At 42.1% G+C, this 26,255-nt stretch overlaps 2 protein-coding genes across 2 annotated transcripts; one reads left to right on the top strand and one right to left on the bottom strand.

Moving 5' to 3' along the window:
* Positions 1 to 2,432: 2,432 nt before the first annotated feature.
* Positions 2,433 to 13,279, top strand: eif4e1c (eukaryotic translation initiation factor 4E family member 1c). The gene is made up of 7 exons (XM_080782411.1): positions 2,433 to 2,529; positions 3,633 to 3,763; positions 7,495 to 7,590; positions 8,705 to 8,768; positions 10,519 to 10,632; positions 10,743 to 10,882; positions 11,495 to 13,279. The coding sequence occupies exons 1-7, from the start codon at positions 2,512 to 2,514 to the stop codon at positions 11,607 to 11,609; spliced, it is 678 nt and encodes a 225-aa protein (XP_080638537.1). The 5' UTR covers positions 2,433 to 2,511; the 3' UTR covers positions 11,610 to 13,279.
* Positions 13,280 to 14,881: 1,602 nt separating this feature from the next.
* On the bottom strand, positions 14,882 to 24,548 carry LOC308328527 (transmembrane protein 150A). The gene is made up of 7 exons (XM_080782410.1): positions 24,249 to 24,548; positions 21,686 to 21,733; positions 21,500 to 21,565; positions 21,303 to 21,370; positions 20,849 to 20,979; positions 16,910 to 17,087; positions 14,882 to 15,895 (listed from the first exon to the last, which is right to left on the bottom strand). The coding sequence occupies exons 1-7, from the start codon at positions 24,311 to 24,313 to the stop codon at positions 15,687 to 15,689; spliced, it is 765 nt and encodes a 254-aa protein (XP_080638536.1). The 5' UTR covers positions 24,314 to 24,548; the 3' UTR covers positions 14,882 to 15,686.
* Positions 24,549 to 26,255: the final 1,707 nt, after the last annotated feature.

Below are 26,255 nucleotides of genomic sequence, written 5' to 3' on the forward strand. Positions count from 1 at the left end.
CATGTAAGCTGAGGCCCTGAACAGCATGACCAGTGTATGGAACTCCAACCACCCCCGTCAAGTCAAACTCAGCTTCTTCTATACAACGGTAGGGTAACGGTACAGATTTCTATATGGCATGTTGGACCTGGAAGCTACACCAGAATTTTGCGTGCAGTACTTAACATTGGCACATCGGCACATTGTCATGTGCCGATGCTTCTTCTACGCAACGGTAGAGTCTGTTCTCCTATACGGCAGTGAGTGCTGTACCCTGAAGCCAACCCTGCAGAAGTCTCTAGACGGGTGCTACACCAGAATGCTGCATGCGGCACTCAACATCAGTAAGAACACATATGTTACTAACACAACTCAGTATGATGGAATGCCAGGGGTGAGCCAGAAAATAGCAGCCAGGAGAATGAGACTATAGCAGGACACTGCCAAAGACACCAAGAGCTGCCAGCCAGCAAAGTGGTGCTGTGGGAACCAACACATGTTCACGAGGACGTCCCACACTAACATATGTGGATGTACTCAAGAACGACGCAGGAGCGCAAATCACCAACGAGCTGGCCAGATGTATGGAGAACCGGGATGACTGGAAACAACGATGGAGGGCTCGTCTGAGGACGACCTAGAGAGATGGCCTACATGGGGCCTGGTTCCCATCAGGATAGCATTATGTTCCATCGTAGGATATAATAATGGTGATTGACTGACCAGTGTATGGTCAGTCTTTGTACTGATTTGCAGTCACCCCATTGCAGGTGGACCCAAACCATCCTAGAAAGATTGTGCGAAGTGAGCGGTGCCGTTTATGATGTATGATGGTGATGCATTGACCCACATGACATCACAGGGGGTGGAATAATAATGAGTAGACACACAAAGCCACATGGAGCCACCAGTGGCCCTCGCTGGCTGTGGGAGTCAGGCTCTTCAGGCCTGTGGTGGCGTATGCCATGCGGGTAGGATGGCTCATCTGACGAGATTACTTTCTTCCACGTCTCTGTAGTTGTCATTGCCTATGGTTTGCGCACCACTGAACTCTCAAAGTCTCCATGTGCGTGCCTCCGGCCCCATCACCTCCACCTTGGCGGCCACCTTTGGCCAATCCTGTGAGGCTGCGTGCACGCCGTGGCCCTGAGCCGGGTGGACGGGACGGTTTCCGATCTCTCCGGCGGCGTACGGGTCAGAGTACAGACGCTGCTTCTGGGAGAACCTGGGGATGGGTTGATCCTCCATGTGTTCTCTGAAGGTCTGCCCTGTGTGAGGCTTCCATGCTAATTCCCACGCAGATATTTGCTTTGTGTATTCAGGTTTCCTCATTGTTGGAAGTCTGAGAAAATGGATCTGCTCTTAACTACTCTCTGTCCGACCTGTTTCCTGAATGAACTCTCAGAAACGTACAGTTTTCTTTATATGCACCGCCACAGTGACGTATCGTGACGTATGTGTCATACGTCACTATGGTCTACCTCCTGCGCGGAGGAGGACAACTCAGGAACATGCAGAAAAGTAAAAGAATGATATACAACAATTAGCTCCTCTATATTACATCCTCTTTATAACGTCTATATTACGTGGCTGCGTGCCTGTGTGTGTATGTCAGAACCAAAAATCTCTAGGATATATGTCTGTCTGTGTCCCATTTAATGGGACACAGGCAGAGCCTCCAAGTGCAATGATAATGGCTAGTATAATTAATAAGCAACGTCAAGTGAATTAGTGGGCATTTCGTGTTTGCATTTCAGAGAAAATCAGATCAAACAATCAGATATTTCTGCTCACTTGGACCTAGCCAAGTCTATGGGATTTTTAATGTTTGTTTAGTGCACTTATACATAAATAATTTGCCGGCCAAGTCTATGGACTTTGAGGCTATTACGTTTGTTTAGTGCATGCACTTATGACGTAAATCGTCATAAGTGCAAATGTTTGCTTAGGGCGCAAAATGATGAGTAAGACATCATGTGGCCGATATAAATACAGTGGGCGCCCCTCACTTCACATGAGTGTGATATTTTTTAATTCATGACGCATCTATTCATACAGTATAAATTAATTCATGATTGTATTGTTTCTGTGATGAATAAAGACAATAACAAAAACAAATCTGACATTTTGTGGGAGATTTTGAAGAACGTATCGACACAAAAATAAATCCCATGGATAAGTGATAGTCTCTCTCACACACACAGACAGACACACACACACACACACACACACACACACACACACACACACACACACACACACACACACACACACACACACACACACACACACACCCTTTGCGTTGGGTAAAGTAAAAGTAAAGGTTTGGGTACCAGTTGGCTGGCCACTGGGCCAGCTGAGCTTTCATTTTTTGCGTTCGCGTTTTTTTGTGTGTGTGTGAACTTTGGAGTTTCCGTAGATGTGTGAGTGGCTGGCTGGTGACGCAGCAGGCCAGGCAGCGCACTGAGCGACGCGCAGGCGAGCGAACACACCAGAACCACACAGAGAAGAGAGGATCTCTTAACAGTCAAGATGGCGACATCGGAGCCGGTAAGAGAGCCATCCGCTGCTCACACCTCACATATCGGCCAACAACACACACGGAGAGAACAAAAAAATTCCACATTTGACCAGTTCGGTAGATAAACGCCGCGTGACTGACTGGAGTCATATATGTGATATTCGGGGGCGAATTGTCGCGCGTTTTGGCTGCTGTTGTGTGTCACTTTAATGTGGATGGGTTAGCTTAGCTACCGTTAGCACAGCAATGTGATGGATGGGGGGGGGGGGGGTGGATGGATTTTTATTGCTTGACTTTGTTGGAAGGGAGGGACTGCCGGGCATCGTCTGAGAGTATCTCCATTCATTGATTTTTACTCTTATCTCTCGCTTTGTGTGTGAACCCTTTGATGTTGATTTTACAAAACACACCCCGCCCGGTGGCTTAAAAAAATGTACGATTGATATCGATATCACGAAATCAAATAAATTGTGATACCTGGGAGGACACGTGTGTGTGTGTGTGTGTCTGTCTCTCTGCGCTAGCTAGCGTCAGCTAGCACAGCTATGTATTTTCTTAGTGTGGTTGCCGGTTGGTTAGCTTACATTATAAATGTAATGTATTGCCATCCTTCGTGATCTATCTAATCGGGGGGGCGCCGAAACGTTACGTGGATGAATTTAGTAACTGGAGAAGCCACTGCCTTAACAGTTGACTTAACTGACTGACACTGCACTTTTTGGGCGAATCCTTAAAAGCAGTGAGACTGAAATAGGTGACTGTTAGTCATCAACAGGAGACGAGATGGATGGGTTACTCTATAATTCAGTGGTTTTCATTTCAACCAGTGGTCCTTGAGGGGGTTCCAGGTGGTCCCGACTCCCCAGTTCAATTCAAATTAAATGATGGAGAGTTGGTAACCAAATCGACCCTTAACTCTACATGGGTCCATTTGGTGGGTCCACTCTTGTTTTCCTTTGATAACGGGCAAACGTTGATCAAAATATCAATGGAATGTTGCATGACCCCCCCCCCCACACACACACACACACACAATTGTGTTGGGTGGGTCCCTGGGTCAAAATCTGTTGAAAACCACTGCTCTATATCCATTTGAATGGCTGCTGTTAACATTTAATTTTCACCCCAACAGAAAGCAGCAGCTGACACTGAAGAAGCCCCAACCATAGAGGACACCCCTGACACCCCTGGCCCTGATCCCGTGGCCCCCCCACCTGTGGTCGCTAGTTCTGAGGATTATGTTAAACACCCGTTGCAAAACAGGTACAGATCTGGGATTCACAACCTTTTTGTTGTTGTTGTTTTTGTTTCAAGTACCCCGGGTCTGTTTGGTTCCATTTTGTAGAGTTAGAGACCCATACGAGTCCATTTAGACCCCTGTTGGTCCCCAGACTCGGTAAGGTGTCATTGTTCCGACCGCTCATTAGCCCGACCCATACTAGCCCTATCCCTAACTAACCACGGGGGGAGTCTTAACCGTGACCGGTTAAGAATCACCCGTGGCTCCCCACATGCATGGCTGGTTCAAGACATGCGTGGCTGGTTAAGATTCATTCATGGCCGGTTAAGACTCACCCATGGCTCCCGAAATGCGTGGCTGGTTAAGACACTTACGTGGCCGGTTAAGGATCACCTGTGACGTGCGGTTAGGTTAGGGTTTGGGTAGTGTGTCGGACTAATGCCTATTGAGGCGAGTCGGAATGGCGATGCATTGGAATAGCGGGCTTCGGAATGCCGGTGTGTAACCGTTTTTTGGGTTCTTAACTTCTTTGCCTCGCACATTTTTACATAACTTTGTAATGGTACTGAGGTTTGCGCGCAAAACACTCTTGATTGCACTCAGGGTTTGCCTACTTAAAAAGCTGTAAAGGGAGCTTAAGGCCCTTCTTGATGTCAATCAAGTCACCTTAATTCAAGTGGCAGATGCCAAAAAGATAGATTTGTGTTTTTTTTCCTAATTTATTTAATATTTTAATTACAAACTTTGTGTGGAATGTTCTACCTGCACAGCCGTTGTGATCTACTGGTAGATTGCGATCTACCTTTTAGCCTGTGTTGCTGCTTGCATACATACAGGCAGATCAGTTTGCCATACTAGTATTGTTATAGTATTGCCACCGGAACTTAATTAACATAGTATTGGGGGGAACTGCTGGCTTTGCTAGTCGGTTAGTTGCCACACCTGATAGTTGGCATGTTGACATAGACTGTTGGCATAAAATTCATCCTCATTGTCACTGAAAAAGGACTTTGTCATGCTAACGTAGTGGCTCTTTACATATGCGCTGTGGAGCACACCTCTCTAACGGCCGTGCTGCACCAGGCCTTTCAAAGTGTGTGTGTGTGCGCGTATATTATACGCACACACATACTTTTAGATTCCAAATGTAAAGTCTGCATATGCACTATTGCTCGCGTATTGTGTACACACACACTTGGCGTAGCTCAGCTGTAAAGTAGCAATGGTCAGTAAACGGGTTTTATTTGATTTACGACTTCCTGTGATTATTTAAGCTTAAAGCTCCAATCCGGTATTTCTACACGCCTCCTCAACGGACCTGGTGATGTGACCCTGTATATATTATTTACCGAAGTAATGAAATTATTAGACACTAAAATAGCATATTGTAATGTGACAACAGGCTAACGGTCATGTAGACTTCTAGCTGTGTATATAATGTGCGATTGGATAGCCTGATCCAACATTTACCAATAGCAGAGTATGGAGACAACTACAGCAAATGGGCCTGTTTTTTATCATATTACCACACGCCATGACACAGATAAAATGCACTGTTAAATAAATTCCAGATTGGGGCTTTAAAATGCTACTTACAAGCAATTGATTATTTTCCACGTGGTGGATATTATTTTGTGTCTTGTTGAAATGTGGCACAGAAAAGACTGACGGGCGACAGCTACTAAAAAAAAAAAGATGCATATGCTGATCTGAGAGAACGTTGCATTTCTGGTGGTAACATTTCAAAGAGGGGTCAGTATAAAAGTTCATGGCCTACTGATCGATTTGCACACTGTTGCCGTTCACAGGAGTCCTTTAAAGTAATGTTAACTATAATCCTGTGTTGGTGACAACTGACAACCAATTCAGCAGTACTGTAGTGGAGCTGGAAGGGAAATGCTGAGTGGACGGAGCCCTGCTTCAGTGGGACACTTCTGGGCCTTTCTGCTTGTTCAGCTCAGCCTCTCAGATGAAGGTTGTCCTCAACTGTTCTATTCTCACAGTGTAATCCTAGCATTAGAGCTTCTGGTCTTTCAGTTTCTTTTTTGGGGGGGGGGGGGGGGGGGGGGTCATATTTGGTGTTAGTGTGTGTTAGTGGAGGAGGTTGCACCATGAAACTTGTCTCTCAGGCTGAGGGGGGATGTTGAATCCACTCTTGTGTGTGCCTTTTGTCTGCATTGTGGTTTCACCTGAAGGAAGTCTCGTGGGAGGGGGTTCCAGATGGCCTAGAATTGCCTTGAGTCGCAGTGTTTTGCGAAACTGGTTTACAAATGTGTCATAACTAATCTCGTGTCAGTGTTTCCTTTTGGCATCTCCAAATAGTAGTGATTAATCCCAAAATGGGTCTCATTCATTGGCTTTACGTCGGCTGACATATATGTTTACACGCATGGCTGTCTGTGTGTCTGCCCTCCGGCTGGGTTCATCGGAGGAGTCACGCCGCTCTGCACCACCGTTGTGTAATATCTTGTGTCACACACTGGTGGCAGCAGACCCCCGCCCTGTGCTTGGCTATGATGTGCTGCTCATATGGTAGTGGTGATAAGTACGCGAGTCTTTTTAGGGCATTATGCACTGGCTAAATGAGGGAGTCAGTTCATGCCCCCTTATGCCCTCATAATCCCTCCCCTTTTAGCCCATTAAGACCTGAGGCCAATTCTACAAATGCCTTCTGAAAATCGGTAGTTGGAAAAACATTTTTGTGCCAAGGAAGGACTCCCAAAATGCATTTGGCCACAGATCCCCTCCATCTGAAAATGAAGAAGAGAAGAATTGTGTGATTAAAGAAAAGAAAAGACAAAGCAAAATTATTTAAAATAAATTAAAATGCTTTCAAGATTTTTTATTTGGTTTTAATGTTCTAGACATACCCTTTCTGAGAACTGAAGACAAATGGCACCCCTCCTAAAGTGTGTGTGTGTGTGTGTGTGTGTGTGTGTGTGTGTGTGTGTGTGTGTGTGTGTGTGTGTGTGTGTGTGTGTGGGGCAGATGGCTCCTACTGATATGCACGCCACTCTGACTAGATGTTGTACTGTGGTGAAACATGATTCATGACCTCGCTTATTTGGTGTATTTATGTTTTATGGTCTCAACTCTAAATGTGTTCTGTTGTTTTTTTTGGTGGGCGCTCAAAATACATGGCTTTCCGAAATTACATCATAGGCCAGCCTAGTCTATGGACTTTTAATGTTTGCTTAGAGTCTAGTCTAATTATAAATTTCCCATCCCAGCCAATGTCTATGGGCTTGTATGTTTGTTTAGGGTAAATATAATGTTTAGGGTAAATTATGGTAAGGCATCGCTGATTATACATGACTATACGCTGATTATATCCAATCCAATGGCAATTTTATTTATAGAGCACATTTAAAACAACAAAGTTGACCAAAGTGCTGTACAATTAGGCAATTTTGAAAACAGGTAGTGTTGGAGCCAGCCTGACACGGCTAGGAAGCTGGTTCCACAGCAATGACTGAAAAGGCTCGGTGCCCTCTTCTCTCACACCTTGCCTTATTAGGGATGACAAGGAGATTATAAATACATCTTGTAATAAATATATTTAATTTTGATCTGCGCACCCCTCACCTGACCTAAGCGTATATTTATTATTCACATCTCCTGCTCTTGTAACATTATTTATTTAAATGAGAGATTATTTTCTAAAACAGAATACATTTGTTATTCTGACTTTTGTATTTAACAAATGCTTTAAAAGAATTGTATTAACTGTTCTTTTTATTTATTTATTTCTTAGATGGGCCCTTTGGTATTTCAAAAATGACAAGAGCAAAAGCTGGACGGAGAACTTGCGTCTCATCTCCAAGTTTGACACAGTAGAAGACTTCTGGGCGTAAGTGTTTCTCAACAACTCTGTAATGATCGGTACAATGTTGTAATTGTGGCTTTATTATCAATATGCTGAATGGAAAAGCAAAGACCATGGACGGTCCCTAACTGCCCTCCCATTCAAACGCAGGGGAGGGCAGATGGAAACAGAACAGACCCCCCTTGGGCTCCTCCAGCAGCTGAGTCTGCAAGCGCGTTTATACTCTGGTAGTAGACCACGAGAGAACATAGGCGTTGACCATGGCCACACGACTCAGAATGTCTGTGTGAACGTCTGTGACTACAGTGGAGGGTGGGCTTCACCAGAGCGTGAATGGGAGTAATTGGTACTGTACACCTACCTCATATTATATCACATTAACAAGGTTACAGCCAGGTCACCGAAGTAGGTCCTGAAGTAGGGTAATAATCACACATAGCATTTTCATATTTCCCCCACAATTGGAGCTTGGCGCTTTCAGAATGGGTAAATGGTGCATCGCGAGGTTCAGATGTAATGCAGTTTACAATGTGCATTACATTGTAAACTGCATTACATCTGAATTACATCTGAACTGGAAAAGCTCCTTTTCCCAGCAGTTTACAATGTGCATTACATTCACCCATTCACACACCGACGGGTTCAGTGTCTTGCTTAAGGACACTTCGACAGTAACACAGGGGGAGCCCGGGATGGAACCAGGAACCTCGCGATTCCTAATCAGCCGATATACTCCCTGAGCCACTGTCGCCCCTTCATAGGCCAATATACTACAAACGGAAATGGGTCACTTCTCAATAACTGAATAACACACTGGTACACACCATTTACATTGTTTTATAAATTAGGTGCAAATGATTTTGGCTGCCAACCAGCACTGTATCTGTGAATGTCAATAATCTAATTGTTGTGGTGTAATAACATGGCAACTTGGCTGGGGCAAATTCCACTATGCTTTAGTTGTCATTTAATTATCTCCGCCAGGGATAGACATTGCTATTATAAAATAATCTTTATTGATCCCTGGTGGGAAATGTAGATGTCAACAGTAGGATTGAAACACAGGACGGCTTCCCACAGATTAAAAATGTCTATACACTAGTAGTGAGTAACATAATCTTTCTCCTTCTTCTTCCAGGTTATACAACCACATACAGCAACCAAGTAAACTTGGCTTTGGCTGTGACTATTGCTTATTTAAGGTAAGGGCCTTCCACCAACCTGAGCCCAGTATACTATGTCCTTGTGTTCACTGGTGTTGAGCTAAAGCTTGGGACCCTTTAGGATTTGAATGATTCCGGTTCCTCAAAAGGAACCCTGGGTGATAAGACTTGACCCCCGCTGGTCAAGTAAGACAGAAAAGCAACTCGTTTTTCCGTTAGTGACGACGTCGTGCATATGAAGAGACGAGTTGAATTCATAACGTTTCCACCAAAACTTTAGTGCCTTATTTGACCAGCGGGGGTCTCCTTTTTCATTATAAACTGTAGTAGCTATACAACTTTGTATATGTTGCAATGCACTACTGGGTAATTTGGGTGTTTGTTTCTCTGAACAAATAGCATAGCGATAGCGTGTCTGTTCAGCTTTTTTAGATTAGGGTTTGAGTGGTTTGGCCGAGCGCAGCGCAGACAGAGACATTGCTGCTACATGGTGGTAAAACGACCTAAAACGAGAACTTACTAGGACAGCGAGTGAGAACCGCAAGCACTGCAGACGAAAGATGCTCTCCTCAGTTTCCTGGCTGGTAGCCTACTACTAGTCAACCCTCAGGCTCCTGGCTGGTAGTCTACTGCTGGTCAACCCTCAGGCTCCTGGCTGGTAGCCTACTGCTGGTCAACCCTCATGCTCCTGGCTGGTAGCCTACTGCTGGTCAACCCTCAGGCTCCTGGCTGGTAGCCTACTGCTGGTCAACCCGCAGGCAGCCGGTGTCTTCCTTCTAGGTTCTCACTCGCTGTCCAGTGTCCACCACCAAGCTCAGTCTTGTCCTAGTCCACCACCATGCAGCAGCAATTAAACTCTGTCTGCACTCGGCCAAACCACTCAAACATTAATCTAAAGGCTGAACAGACAGACACACTATCGCTATGCTATTTGTTGACAACAAGTCAACGAGACGAGTGACGTCATGCGCCAGACACTGTAAAATGGCGACCCTCTTAGGATTAAAATATTAACTATTTTTACAGTGAAGAAGATGTCACATGTGTTTAACATTTTAAATTTTAGTTATAGAGGGCAAGTATAATGTTTTAAGTCTTATCACCACGATTCCCTCTTAAAGGTCTGATTCCTTAGCAGCTCCCTTCTAACGATTCCTGTGTGTTCCTTTATATATTCCTCGCTGGTTACAGTGGGGTACAGGGGACCCTCTGGGTTACTTCTGGGGGTTCAGCTCTGTAACTCTTGAAAGTGTACACATGGAACCAAATGGATCCCTCACGGGCCCATTTGTTTCCATTTGTACACTCAGAGTTATGGTGGTCCTTGAAATTTAAATGTTTAAGTAGAAGGGGTTGGACACGCTAGTATATACTTATTTTTGACAAGACATTTATGATTTGACCTATGGGAAAACTGGCAGAAAAAGACTTGCTTGCTGCATGCCATTTTTTGTTTTAGACTCCTTCGACCAGGGGTTCTCAACGTTTTTGGCTGGAGACCCCTGGAAATGCTGTCATGCAGCGAGCAAGTCTTTTTCTGCCAGTTTTCTTTTGTTTTAGACTAGAAACCTGCCGTTTCTAGTCAGTCCGTCACTGACTCCAACGTTAGCTGAAATCTTCCCACCCTTTTATCTCTGAATCTAATCCCAGATTCAGATTCGAATCAAAACGACCTTTATTGACGACTGGTCACGTCACTAGTTAGTCTCGGTAAAATAACTCATGCCTCGGGGGCGTCCGTGACCTGAAAAGTGTTAAGTGGTGCTTGTGTGTGTGCGTTGTGCTTCAGGATGGGATCAAGCCCATGTGGGAGGACGACAGGAACAAGCTGGGAGGACGATGGCTGATGACCCTCAGTAAACAGCAGAGACACAACGACCTCGACCGCTACTGGATGGAGACGGTAAGGCTACCATGCACACATCACAATGGCACTCGCTCGCCTATTATTATAGTCCGTTTTGGGCGGCACGCAACGCCAAATCGCCAATGCCACCTGGTGTGTTTTCGTAGCTGCTGTGTTTAGTCGGAGAGTCGTTTGACGAGGCCAGTGAAGACGTGTGCGGCGCCGTGGTCAACGTTCGACCTAAAGGCGATAAAATATCAATCTGGACCAGCCAGTGCCAAAACAGGGACTCCATCATGACGATAGGGTAGGTACCTCATGTTTTTAACGTTGTTTATCATCTAAAAATGTTATCTGACTTTCTGCATGTCAATGTTTTTTATTGTTTTATATTGTTCACTCACTGTACAGCACTTTGTAACTTTGTTTCGAAAGGTGCTTTATAAATAAAAATTTACTTTTTATAAATACAAATAGTGCTCTGTGGGTTTCCTGTTCAAATTGATTTTCCTGCAGCTTTGTTGTGATTGGCTCAGAAGCAGATTTGAACACATGACATGTGAAGTTGTCACGTGTGTCTGTGGTTCAAGCCGAGCCAATCAGACAAAGCTATCGGAAAATGAACCGGAACAGAAACTTCTAGAAACCTGGGACTACAGTTATGTATAGAAGGCTGTTATAAGTTGTGCTGTTACATCATTTTGACCACTGGATGGTGCCACAAAGTCACTTTGAAAAATGTCATTTAGCACTTGAAGCATTCTGAAGTTTGAACCAGAATCTCTCTCTCTCTCTCTCTCTCTCTCTCTCGCGCCAATTAATGAATTGGCAACAAAACATAAATTAATTGAAACACCTAAATCCTGACCCAAGTTTTCTGGAATAAAATAAAGTAAAGTACATCTTCCTCTTCCTACAGGACACAGTATAAAGAGCGCCTGAGCCTGAATATCAAAGCCTTGCTCGGCTACCAGTCACATGACGACACGTCCAGCAAGAGCGGATCCACCACCAAGAACATGTACACCGTTTGAACAGTGTCCCCCCCGGCCCCCCCTACTTAATATCTTATAGATTTCAACAATTACCCACCTGGATTTCTTTTCTTTTTTTGGCTACTGTAGAGTCTTTTTCTTTTTTATTGAAAAGAGAATTGTTACTTAAAGTGTATAAAGTTGGGGTTTAAACGCTTAAAAATCACACGATGGCGTCACTTGGCTGAAAATAATGGATTTTCCGGGTTAACTTAATAACTTGAAAATCTGGTTGTTTTAGTTTTTAGTTTTTAGTTTTTATTTCCTTTTGGCAAGTGACGACACCCGTCGTGCAGTCGAGTACAAACGAGGCTTCCCGCTCTGAACCATGGAGCGTCTTCAGTTACTAACGGGGGGGAAATAGGGGGGTAACATGGAGAAGTGACCATGGAGCGTCTTCAGTTACTAACGGGGGGAAATAGGGGGGTACCATGGAGAAGTGACCATGGAGCGTCTTCAGTTACTAACGGGGGGAAAGAGGGGGGGAAACCATGGAGAAGAGACCATGGAGCGACTTCAGTTACTAACAGGGCGGGGGGGGTACAATGGGAGAGAACAGCGTTAGCTGAAGCTGTTGCATCCGAGATAGACATGATTTATTTTAGAATTTGAAGAGTTTCTGTGATTAATACCAGTTACTGCCCCTAGCTTAGCTGAGGAGGACCGTTTTGCATTACGTAAGGCTTGGATATATAATTTTAAAAAAAGTAAATAAATACAAATAAAATAACGTTTTCTTGCAAAGTTGTCACTCCATATGAAAAGTGTTAGTAGCCTCATGGCAAAAAGATGATAGGCAATTTAATTAATTCACAGAGCAAGATTTTAAGGGCAATTTTTTAACTTGCTGGATCCAGGTTAGGTGAGCTAACTCTGAAGCATCTTAAATGGCTTGTAAAGGATTAGGCGTGGCCACACTCCACAAAAATATGGGATCTGGGGTGGGGGGGAGAAATGCCACTTATTGTTTCAGCTATGCTGGAATTGTGGAATATTGCTTGTAGTACTATTTTTTTTTAAATTATCCCCCCCTACCACCTTTCTCACTCTCTCTGCCCCCTTTACTTTTATTTATAATGTATGCATTGCAGTTGAACTACTACCATGAGACACGTTTCTTCACATTTTGTTTATCTGAACTTTTTCCCTTTTTAAAAATAAATAAATGTGGAGAATAATGTGGACTACTGCTTAATATAGAACATTTGTTTTATTTTCCTCTTTCTTTCTTTTCTTTTTTTTTATTATTATATATATATTTTTTACAGTTTAATGCATTAAAGATGCCCGAACAGACCCTTTTATACAGCAGATATTTTGGTAGAACACAGCTGAAGGTAAAGGGGTTTAATTGTGGGTGTGTTTTCATTTAGTTGTTTCTGTGTACCCATATATGAAGTTAAGTGTCCACACCCAGCAATTGAATATGACCACCTTCTGCTGTGTTTTCGCCTCTGCTGTGATTGGGGGTTTCCATTAGGTGTTCTCACCGTTTTCACCCTAACAAAAACTGTAGATATTGTCGCACCACTCTTCCGGGTGGCCGCGAAAAAGAGATGATATTCATTGTGAAATGATTTTTTTTTCTCTCATAATGTATCTTTATTATCTGTAATTCCAGGATGTATATTACCTTCTTTCAAGTAAAGGGTAAGTGCTTTGCATTAAAACCTGCGGCAACGTATTCTTCTGTTTGCATCTACATGCATGTACAATTGTACATGGCCGACTTCACCACTTTTCAACCCATCATTCATATAATTGGTCATGGTCCTAATGTTCACGATTAATAGTTGGCCAAATTTGTGACCTCTGTGGTCTTTAATCCTGTCGGGTTTTTTTCTTTTTCAGTCTGCAGAGTATGCCCACAATTGTACTGAACCTAAGTGATCACTTTGTTCCAACCCAACTCCCTTGGAAAACTTTGACAGCTGCTGAAAGTTGGCCTACCATAACATATATGCAGGCAAAATCAAACACAATTTTCATGATTCTGAATCCATTGTAAGCATTTGTTTTGCACAAAAAGCTATGGATATCTGTACGTTAGTGTGGTAACATGGTTTTAAATATTCAGTCCTTTACTCAACCACCCTGCTCGGTGGGGGGCAGTTAGGTTGCAATTAATCTATATAGCAAGCCATTAACAGTCATTTCAAGCTTTCTCCCCCACACCACAGGTATTAATTAAAATATACTTCTTTACATTTGAACTTGTAATGTTTAAAAATGTTTAAATACATTTAACAAAGGTCTTATATTTATTTGTATTACATTTCAAAGAATTCCCCCCATTGGCCATCTGCAGGCCTAATTTGACCACAGACCATTGGTTGGGAACAAAAAGTGGGATGCATAAACATAGTATGCATATCAAGAGTTTCCAAAATAACAAATCTTAGCCCATATCCCCAACCAACAGTGGTTCCCAGGTTGATACTTAGACCAGGGGTTTTCAACTGATTGTGACCCAGGCGCCACCACCCTGACTAAGAGAACTTCAAAGACCCCGTGCCATGACAGGCCGAGGTGTTCCATGCTAGAATGCTTTCTTACCTTTTCTTTGTCGTTCGCAAATTTCCATCTAAATAAGTAGTAAAGTGTGCCGCTTGGGATATTATTTCATATATTTATTTTATTTTGAAGAGAAGATATATACAAAAATAATAATTTTGAGCGATGGAAATAAGTGAATTAGCACAACACCCCATAGCCCCATTCAATTCCAATTCAATTCATTTAGAGCTTATGGTAGGGGAAATAGCCAATAAGGAGTTTTTGCACAAAATAACACCTGGACCTCTTTGGTGGGGACTACAAATAAAGGTAAGAAAGCCTTCTAGCATGGAATTATCCTTTTAAAGGACATGTTCCTCCTATTAATACACAATCTAAAGAACCATAGGGCTGACTTGACTCCTAGCAACCTCATAATGGATAACAAAGCCAACACCACCCATGTGTAGTACTGAACTTAGCTGGAACAGTGTTGCTGGTGAGTGAGCGCTTTAGCGTCAAGACATTGTGTTCTTGTAAAACAGGCAGCGAAACAGGATTCTCTGATCCAACAAGTGGGTGGCTGCACACGCCTGGATATTTCAACACGTCAGCCTTCATACATGCAACCGTCATACATGAACGACGGTTGCAAAATCAGAGAAGACGAACATTTCAAGGTGGTTCACGTTCCAGTGAGGTTAAAAGTTGGGGTGAAAATATGTCGTTAATGTGTTTTATGAGAGTGAGGAAGCTGTACATAATGTATCCGTCCAGTTCAACAGAGCTTGAGACAACTATCTGTGACATGTTATGTATCTACCAGAGTAATCTAGTGAGTGAGTAATGACACTCCCGTTGACTCTCATTGTAACAATGGAATGCGGAAGTGCTCATTCTATCTCAATGGAATAGTTCCAGCCATAGGAGCAATGTTTGGAACTATCGCCCATAGGCACCCGCTTTGCGGCGAGATCAAAGCGTGTCACCACTCTCTTACTAGATTACTCTGGTATCTACCATTTGAGGACACTAAAAATCCATTCTATGTTTACTGTTAAACAAAAACCCTGAGCAAGAATATCTAACTTAATTTGAACAAAAGGCATCAAAATTCAAATGACTTTGAATATAATTGTTATACTCTTTGCAGCAAAAAAAAAACCATCTGCATCATGGCTGGCATCTTTGTATGCTCATAAAAATGTAATTAGAAAGTGCAGACGGGAGGTATTTGAGGAAATATAAAAAATATCTAGCCATTCAATAATTTACATATTACATGCAGTTACCATCTAAATTCCCTTGATTTCAGTATCTGTGCTTTCAACGCAGAAAGTAACATGATTTCTCTACATTTCCCAGAACCACCAAAGGAGTGCATTGAACAATTCAAATAATATATTCATTGTCAACGGTATTGGGACTCGTGTCGCATAAATCCATGGATGCCGTTGACGACGCAGGCCCGGCTATATTTCCGGTGTTGAAGACGCAGACATGAACAGAGTCATGGTCCAGCCATTTACTTCTCACATGTCTCAAACCTGCAGCCCACTGTTGTGCTCGTGGCATTTCATGTCAGGACACTCCCATCGGCTGCTGATTCAATATCAAAGGTTTGTCTTCCTCTTGGCTCGCCAAAAGGTTTGCGAGCATGGCCGATGAAAAGACGCAAAACTCCACACTGTAGCTGAGCTCAAACAGCTCCAGGTTGACGCTTAGCATCCATTCGAACACGGCCGACATGTGCTGGTACCAGTATTCATCCTGGGAGAACAGCACAGAGTCTGGGGGAACCAGGTTAAGGATGGAATACGACAGCTGTTGGTACAAACCAAATCTGAAGACATATCCTGAACCGATCATCGACATGGATGACATCAAGTCATCCTAGTACCTGGCTGGATTACCTATTCTGAGAGGAACTTTAGCCAAAAAATAGCAAGCAGATCTACAATACCATGTGAGCTCGTACATCTGCTATTTTCGGTTAAAGTGGTTTGGAGTGTAGAGGGGAAAAGGAGCAGACCAAGTACAGAGCCAAATGTCAATTTACTCAGTATTGAGGGGTTTACGTGGTTAAATGTATGAAATAAACATTACACAAACACTGATGATAGATAGTGCTGTCAAGTCTATGCAGCCATCTATGAAAATCCAATTCAAGTTTTATGCTCCAATACAATTACTGGCGGTCTCTGCTTCATCCGTTCTCTCAGCTAAAAGGTCCTTGGCCTGAAAAACGTTAAAGACCCCCAGTCTAGAATATACCTTTCCTGTACAAGTCATGCCTTCAAAAGAATGCAAATGTGCAACTTATTTAATGGCAGTAGGTGGTGGCCAGCCTTGATGTTTTCTAGCCACTGACCCCATTGCACAATATTGATAATTGATCATTAATTGTATGGTGTGTAGGGGTGTCTTACTTGACTAGCCCTAGACCTTTCTACAAATGCCTTCTAAATCCTGACAGTTTTCTGAAAAACCCATGTTTCTATGTTAGTTGTTCTCAAACATTTTCATGTCAAGGACCCCCAGAATTGTATGTATTTGGCCGCCGACCCCCATCTGAAAATATGTTGTTCCAGGGACACCCCCAGTAGCAAAGATTTTAGTTAAAAACGTTCTCTCTGAAACAATATATATTCAAACATTTGCGCCACATTTTCAAGACTTTTCAAAAATAGCAAGCTTGGTGCCGCGCTACAAGCTTGTAGATCTGCTATTTTTCCAACAGCTAAAGTACAACATAATGCTTAGAACACCAAAATGGGTTAATAGGCTTGTTATAGGAAGGATACAGCAGGAGGTAACGATGACCTGGAGGATGGTGGAAATTATGCGTAACGGGTAGAGGTACTTCTCGTATCCCGTGAGCACACACTTGCCGGTCAGGGCGGTGAGCAGGGTGGTGTAGAAACAGACGCACGTGAAGCTGAGAGCAGCTCCCATGTAGTGCAGGAGGGCTAGGTAGCCTGGCTGTGGAGGACAGGAGGCAAAGACCATCTCATTAGCCAAAGCAGTGGTGTTAAGTAAATACTTTTACTTAAGTATACTGTACTTTAGTACAACTAGACCGGTAACGATGGAAGTTGGAGATCCATGCCCCACCCCGGCTATGCAATACCCGTTGTACCTGTGTCAGTGTACCCGTTCCACCCATCTGTCTGTGTCCCTTTAATGCCCATATATGGAGATTTCTGTGTCTGTCTCTCTGTGTCCCTTTATTCCTATATACAAGTTCTGTGTCAGGCATGCCTAAATATGAAGTGTTGTGATGTCAGAACAGGCCAGCTCCATATATGGAGATATAGGGGTGAACAGGTCCAGAGCCCGGGCAGAGGCTTTTGTGCTGGTTCTGGACAGTGGTGTTCCGACGGACTCGACACCGAGCACTGCACTCCCTGTGGGGGTGTGGAACGGGTGTGCCAAATTTGAAGTCGGTTCTTGAGTAACGTGGATTACAATACGACTACACACGTATGTACAGACTTGGTGCGAGGTATTTGTGTACTTTACTTGAGTGTAAAATGTTAAGTACTTTTATTTCTACTCCACTACATTTCAGGGTCAAATATTGTACTTTTTCTCAGAGACGTGCTGGCCATTGGGAAATTCGGGACAACTCCCGAACGGCCGGTCCAGTCTAGGCCAGTCTGGGCCAGCCGTTAAAAAATAATATATATATATATATATATATATATATATATATATATATAATCATATATTTTATTTCGAAGATACACAATTATCTTTTATCAAGGTAACAGCCTATATAATCATGTTGCTTTGTGACATAATAATGCCTCAGCCATCCTGGCTGCAGCCTGTCAGTGTCACACTCCACACGGCCGGCCGACTAATTACAGCTGTGGGTAGATACCTAGGCTTAGAGTATGGTAGATGCACGTGTTTAGGCTTCGTAGTAGCCTACTGTGGTGTCAGCCGTGCATGTGACGTCACGTCGCGCAACATGCAGAGAGACAGCGCGCTGCTGACCTCACATTGGCCTTTTCCCATGGTTGTCTCATCACTTGGTTTGATCAAGCTAGAATTTCTGGAATTTGTTTCCTGAGCTACAAAAAAAATCCCTTTTGTGTAAAACAATGCAGCACTGTCTTCTGTGGCAGGTATAAACATGACATCCATGGACAATGATTTTAGGTCACTGTAGGACCTAAAGTTACCTTGACCCTTGATTCGTCTGTGTTTCGTTTCGCCTAGAGGGCCTCCGCACCTTCACTTCCCGGGCTGAATTATGGGCCTAGCACATCCCACTACAATTATTTGACAACTTTAGTTACTATGTAGATTTTGATTATTTAAACATACATTAAGATTAACCACATCAGCCACATTTGGGGCATTTAAAAATAGCCGATCTAGCTCACAATGCATCGCATTGTGAGATCTTGTAGATTTTAAAATGAGTACTTTCTACTTTTGGTACTTTAAGTACATTTTGATGCCAATACTTTTACTCAAGCACATTTTGAATTCCGGACTTTTACTTGTAACTGTTTCTACATTGCAGTATTGATACTTTTACTTAAAGGACCACTTCACCACTTTTCAACCCATCTTCATATAATAGGTCCTCACTAAAAATCATGGCTTCCATTTTCGCAACCTTTCAGGACTAGAAAGCCTGCAGTTTCTATTAGCTTGTATTCCCCATCGATGATGTCACTGGTGGACGGGTTTCTGAACTGCCCACAGTCCACACCCTCCTTATCCAAATACCATACATACTGTACTGTATACGTGTGTAATATAATTGCCTTTGCTGGGGAAATTCTAAAGGTATTCTAAAAGTCATTGAGTGTGTCAGGTGTCTGCTCAACTTGTTAAGCATGTGACGACGAGACAAGATGTGGCGTTTTATCATGAACATTAGTGAGGACCAATTATATGAAGTGGTGAGTACCAAATTCTTAGGCGATACCGATGTTTAAAATAACAATTTTAGCCGATAGCTGATTATTATTTATGTCCCCCTTCTGTGCCAGGAAAACAAATACATCTTCATTATAGAAATAACTTTTCAGAATCTAAAGCTTGGTAGCCACTAGATGAGATAACCAACACACCAACATAGCCAGTGCAAAATTGATGCTTGCAGATAAATATCGGCTACTGCCACCGGTTAATTTCGGCTTCATTTACAGACATATCATAGCATCCCTGGTTAAAATTAACGTACAAAATTATACAAACTCCCTGTTTGTGCCTTCACTGAAAATGCATTTCTTAACTTGACTTTATTAATTAAAAAATATTTCTGACTATAGGCCTTGGCCAGTAATAAGGTTAACAAGCAGATAATTTACTAGGGCTTTAATTGCAGCACTCCTAACAATGGTAACTCTTCAGTCCCTCCTGTTTGAACATGGGCATATGCCTAAACAATGGCATACCTTTATCTTCCTAAGGTGAAATCGCTGACACGATGACAGTGTCAGGCGCTCACAGTGACGCGTTCAGGGTGCCAGGTGGCCTGCTGCAGTGTCTGTCTCTTTGTGTTGCAAACTGTCATTATTTGGTAGCAAAGCAAATATGCAGCCAGATTGACTTCAACAATCATGGACCTCCCAAATAGTATATGACGTTGTTTCATTGTATTGACAATTCCTACTTACTACGTACTGCTGAGACTATAGCACCCCAGGTGTGTCCTAAAGAGTGTGTGAACACAAGTATACAGTATTATATACAGTATATACTATTTTTTTATCATTTATTTTTAAAGGTTCAGCAAATTGAGTTTTGTATCGTGTGCCCAGAACCATCTTTAATTATTTATTGTTACCACACCCTCCTTATCCAAATACCATACATACTGTACTACTGTATACGTGTGTAATATAATTGCCTTTGCTGGGGAATTTCTAAAGGTATTAAGTCAGTGTGTCAGGTGTCTGCTCAACTTGTTAAGCATGTACGTCATGTGATGACGAGACAAGTTGACTGAACTGGAATATCACGTTAATACGACATAATGACCAAATCAGTGGATCTCACTTGAACTTGAACATGACATGGGATGTGTGTGTTGATGAGAATCTACATGTAGCCTTCTCGTTCTTTAGCCCATTTAGGCAAAACGCAGCATTTCAAACTTATATATCTGCTACTTTAGGTATGTTTGTGTGACGCTGTATATATATAACTAGGTCAACAATTTATGAAAAAACACAAAAAGTTAGGATTTAGAAGGCATGTCATTACTGTCAGGCAGAAACCTCTTATCTCCATTTTCTAACTGTTTTGTTGAAATCCTATGTTATATAGGCCTACCTAAAATCTACACTAAAATCTAGACAGATGCTTTCCAGGTCTAAATTGGTTCAAATTAAATCTGATCTAAGCTTTCTGTGCATAACTCTGAAACGAGGTCTTGCTTTCTTCGGTCATGCTATCGGCCTCTACAGACACATAAAGCAAACAGTCTCCACCTTTGTTTGCTTTTCAGACATGTACTGTACAAATGGAGGCCTCTTAACTTTATTGCTTATCGTACAGGATATATTACGTACCCTTGATAGCAGAAATTGCTTGCAGTTTCGCAACTGCAATTATGATTTCCCATATCCTTTAAAATGCTTCTTATTATTTGATTGATTCATTCACACTTTTTAATTGACAGAGCGTCCATGTACATGACCACGTATATGTACATATACTGTATCGAAAAGGATAAAACACAAAAAAGAACCATTTGAAATATAAGCTATACTCACGTTGCAGTTTCCAGCTACAAATGCCCCAAAAGATGACACCACTCCGAAGGCCAGCGCAAACTTGCTCAGCATTGCATGTGCAGCATTTCGCTCCATGATGTGGGCATGGTGGAAAATACTGAACACCAGAACTAACACATAGAATCAGAGTTAGCTTTAATGCACATCATTCATATAATGGAGTATAGCCTAGTGGCTCCATCTTGCGCCACCCTTAACCCTAAACGTATTTGACATTTTTTACTATTTTGAAAATCATTTTAAAATAGTTCAACTAGCCAATCTACATCTACATGTTGTGAGCTTGTAGATCAGCTATTTGAACTATTTTAAAATGTTTTTTAAAATAGTAAAAAATGGCAAATAAGTTTAGGGATAAGGGTTAAGGGGTGGTGCAAGATATAGCCCATATATGTCTTTGTTTTTTGTACATTATCTTTAGTCTTTTACTCACAAAGGAAGGAGCTAGCACTGATGGAAGTAGTAAAGAGGGAATTCTCTGGTGCTTTTTCTCCACTTGAGCTGAAACCAGTAATTTGATAATGTATTAAAACAATTATATTCACGTTACAGTGATCAATTCCAAGAGGAAGTGAGGTGGCAGGTGAAATGTTTAGGTGCTTATTTACTTCTAATTTACAGTCTAATTACCTTATCGTGGGGACTCTGCAACATCCCACAGATGCATTTGTTTTGCAGTCATATGCAGAAAGGTCCCTAAAACAGAAAAATGTTCATTTTTTTTTTTTTTACAGTATAGCTCCCAACCCCATCATTAGTCCATTGAAAGTCAACTAATTATCCACTAGATTTCCCATGAAAGGAGTTGGAACTCACCAGCTACCAAGGGAGCACACATGATTGTTTTGGAAGGCCAGGCCATATCTATACGAGAGAAACAGAAGTACAAATCCAGCAAATTAAAAAGCTAATATTTCAACCGTGTTTTTCATTGGGATATTTATTATAATGCAGAAACAGATTATTGAAAAACAAAACAAAAAACATCATCTTCCCTATAATTAAACAATGGAGCAATTTAAAAAAGAAAGTGGGACCTCAGAACTGAACTGGAATTTCCATTGACTTTCTGTGGACTCTTAAAAGTCTTGTAGCCTATATGGTATACATACAGTATAGTGCACTGGTTCCCAAACACTGGGTCGGGAGCCATGTGTGGACCGCGGACGGATTTTTATGGATCCCTTTATTTTGTGTTTTCCTACATTTAGTTTTAATTATTATCATTTCAAAACATTTGACAAAAACATTCCCAGAAAAAGCAAAAGAAATAAGAAATTTCATGCGAAAATAGCCGATCTACAAGATCACAACGCGGTGCGAAGCTGACAGGGCAAACGTATGTCTAGTTTATTTTTGGGGTCTTGAGCTGAGAAGTTGAGGAACCATAACTAGAGTACTATGGAGCAATAGTGGAGTGTGCCAGTGATTTAATCACAACAAATTATCTTCCCCAGTCATGGAAAACATTATGCAGCAGCAGCTTGAGGCACACAATACCCCAACAACACAACACGGGACCTGCGTGTAAAAACAAGCAACTGCATGGGTGTGGTTGACAAGCAAGAGAACACAATTGCAGAACTATGAAGAAAAGTACCACCTAACTACCTATACTTTATCATCATAGTAAACCAGGATCTGTCTTTACAAGCAACCAACCGGAGGCAATAAGGAAGGAATTCGTTTATTGGGCAGTCATTCAATAATAATCACAAACTGGTTCATGATTTATTGTCTGTATAATTATTATAATTGTCTATGCAGATTATGTGTTGAAATAAGAGCCAGGTTTCAAAGAAATCTGTAGAGTTGATTCTAGAAGGCTGTGTCATCATTCGCACACCCTTCTGTGCAATGTGCATCATGCCAAACATGTTTTGTTATGCAAGAGCATATTTTTACATGGACCTAATTTACAGGTAAAATAACTCAAATGAATCAAAACTTTACAATTATGGTTACAGTTCCCAAAATTGTGGAGTACTGCACATGGCTTACACATTTCCACATTCATTCCAAAACCTGTGAGATTGGAATGATTTCATTCCAATCAAATTGTTCAAATTGAGTTCAAGTTGAATTTGTCGATGGTTCTCTGAATTCCCAGGATTTTTCCTCTCACATTTGTTTTGAGAAAAGAAAAGAAGAAATATATTCTGTATAGTCATAATTGTGAGAAACAAATTCCCAAGCCAGGTCTTTATGTTTGTAGGCTATTCAGCGGTGGAAATTGGCTTTCAAAGTTCTTATTGGAATGTAGACAGTAAACTTCCCCTGTGTATTCAGTTACAGGCGTTGGCAGATTGCTCTATCCTGTCAGACCCATGACGGAAAATATTATGATTAAAATAGAACCCCAAAACAAGAAAGAAAGTCAGCTTCTGATGCTCTGAATTCAACAATAATAAATGAATAGAATTCAGACACCACTTTACGCTGTATGTTTGTCAAGATAAAAGTATGAACATTATACATTGGTGGGAGCGTACCTATGTTCCCCAGGTACTATGTTCCCCACCATGCAAAAAAGGTTCTTTGTTCCACACTTAGAATAAACCTAAACCTAAACCAGAAACCTAACCTAGTAATTTTAGTAATTCTAGTAAGACTAAAAGTATTTTAGCTTAGTCTTAGTGTTACTTTTAGTAGCAAATTCTGATTTAAGCTCAGTCTTTGAACAATCCATTGAACTTTAAGCCTGCCTATAGGCTACTTAAACTATCTAATTAGCATACAATACACATATAAAGCATAATTGCTCAGACTCTTCAACAAAGATGGCAAAAACAAACATTCTTTGTTCTGTACTTATACAATTGTATAGTACAAAACACTGAAGTCCTTAAACCAGAAACCTAACGCTAACCCTAAACCCTAAGGTAAGTGGGGAACATAGAACCTGGGGAACATAGGGATGACCCCAAATCGGTCATGACCGATTTTATTCTACCAATTTATAATGTTTTATCGAGCAAAACTTTTCATCATGCCCCGATTGATGAATCCCACTGATTCATGCCAAGTCTCTGTCTGTCAAGTCTCTGCAGTCCAAAAACCATTGTTTGTATATGAAGGCTTTCAATAAGTAAACGTATTTATTGAACATCTGTTGGACATTTCCTACATTTTGTATTGTAGTTAGTTATTACAATGTAGAAGGACGATGCCATGTGATTAATCTTTTATAAAGCTGCTGTTATGCACTGTTCTTATTTGTACTACTCCATAATTATGACAAACATACAGCCACACACACACACACACACACACACACACACATTAACACACACACACACACACACACACACACACACAGCACACACAGCACACGTGTGCACGCGTGCACACACACAGCACACACAGTCTTAGTACTTACACGGTCCACGTTCCAATGAAGGAAATCAGGGACAGAGAGATGGGGATGAGAATCCAGACGACCATGTCCTGCTGGAGAATGTAAAACAGCAACAAACAAAAGTCAAATATCCACACGTTGACACTTGACAGTGTGTTTCTGAAGTCTCTGCTCTGGGAGACACCTTCAGATGTAGTCTCTGATCAGTCACGGGAGCAGTCTCTGCTCTGGGAGACTTCTTCAGACGTAGTCTCTGTGATCAGTCACGAGAGCAGCAGCACAATAGAAGAAAGTTACATAGTTCATAGAGTCTTCTCCCTCCCACACACTGAATACATTTCATCTGAGGTTAGGCACACTGTAGGCATTCCTCCTCCTCGCACTGTCTTCCTTCTCAGCCACTCATAATGAAGCCGTCAGCACCACCTTGTTTTGTTAAGTGACAAGTGAGGAAACACACTGCACAGGGTGGACCGTATGTTTTTCTTGACTCACTGTTTGCTTAATATATGCTCCACAGATTGACTCTAAAGCAGCTTAAGTCCACGCTTGCAAATTGCGCCACACCACTTCTTGTGCTTGTTTTGACGACTGGAATTTGGGCAAACAAAATGTGCATCTGTATGCTTAGTTTGAGTTTGAGAAAAAGTCTGCAGTAAAGGTTTATGTGTGGAAGTGAGCAAGGTTTTTAGTTTGGAAAACTGAAATGGTAAAAGAGAGAGTGGCAGAATAGCAGTTCTATATGGCCATAACGTGAAATTCTGTCTTCCAGTGTCAGCCTGTAACTGCAAATTGTTCCTGTTCGCGGATGACTCTGCTGCTGGTCACAGACAGGAACAAACTGCAGGTTGAAAAGGCCCTCAGCTCTGAACTCAGTAGAATCTGCACCCGGCTCGCTTATAACAAACTGTCTATACACCTGGGATCAATTGAATCCATTCTCTTTGGATCAAATAGCCATCTTAGCAAGGCAGACAGCTTCTCAGTTAAAAAGAGAGAGTGGCAGAATAGCAGTTCTGTATGGCCATAACGTGAAATTCTGTCTTCCAGTGTCAGCCTGTAACTGCAACTTGTTCCTGTTCGCGGATGACTCTGCTGCTGCACAGACAGGAACAAACTGCAGGTTGAAAAGGCCCTCAGCTCTGAACTCAGTAGAATCTGCACCTGGCTCGCTTATAACAAACTGTCGATACACCTGGGATAAATTGAATCCATTCTCTTTGGATCAAATAGCCATCTTAGCAAGGCAGACAGCTTCTCAGTTAAAAAGAGAGAGTGGCAGAATAGCAGTTCTGTATGGCCATAACGTGAAATTCTGTCTTCCAGTGTCAGCCTGTAACTGCAACTTGTTCCTGTTCGCGGATGACTCTGCTGCTGGTCACAGACAGGAACTAACTGCAGGTTGAAAAGGCCCTCAGCTCTGAACTCAGTAGAATCTGCACCTGGCTCGCTTATAACAAACTGTCTATACACCTGGGATAAATTGAATCCATTCTCTTTGGATCAAATAGCCATCTTAGCAAGGCAGACAGCTTCTCAGTTAAAGTGGGTGACAATATTATCACACGAAAAGATGAAATTACCTACCTAGGTTCCCTCCTGGAGGCAAATCTTTCCGGTGATAAAATGGCTACCAACGTAATAAAAAAAATCAACCAAAGAACAAGATTATTGTACAGGATCTCCTCACTGGTCAACAAAAACACCTTGAAGACCCTAACAGGAGCCCTTGTACAAGGTTCTTTGACCATCCATGCACCATCTTGGTACCACAGCACCTCAAAGGCCCTAAAAACAAGGCTCCAGACTTCCCAAAACAAACTGGTCAGGCTACTTACTTTACCTCACTCCCCGAACCCACCTCACCCCTGCCCACTTTGACAGGCTGGAATGGCTTAGGGTTGACGACATACAGCATCTTGCAATGGGTCTGGTCCACAAGATTCGCTACACCACCAAGATAGATAGGCCTACCCATGTACCTGTCTAAATACTTTCTTAATGTCAAAGAAATCGACACTCACAACA

Source organism: Protomyctophum bolini (assembly GCF_963924005.1).
Source record: "Protomyctophum bolini genome assembly, chromosome: 14".
Lineage (NCBI taxonomy): Eukaryota > Metazoa > Chordata > Actinopteri > Myctophiformes > Myctophidae > Protomyctophum > Protomyctophum bolini.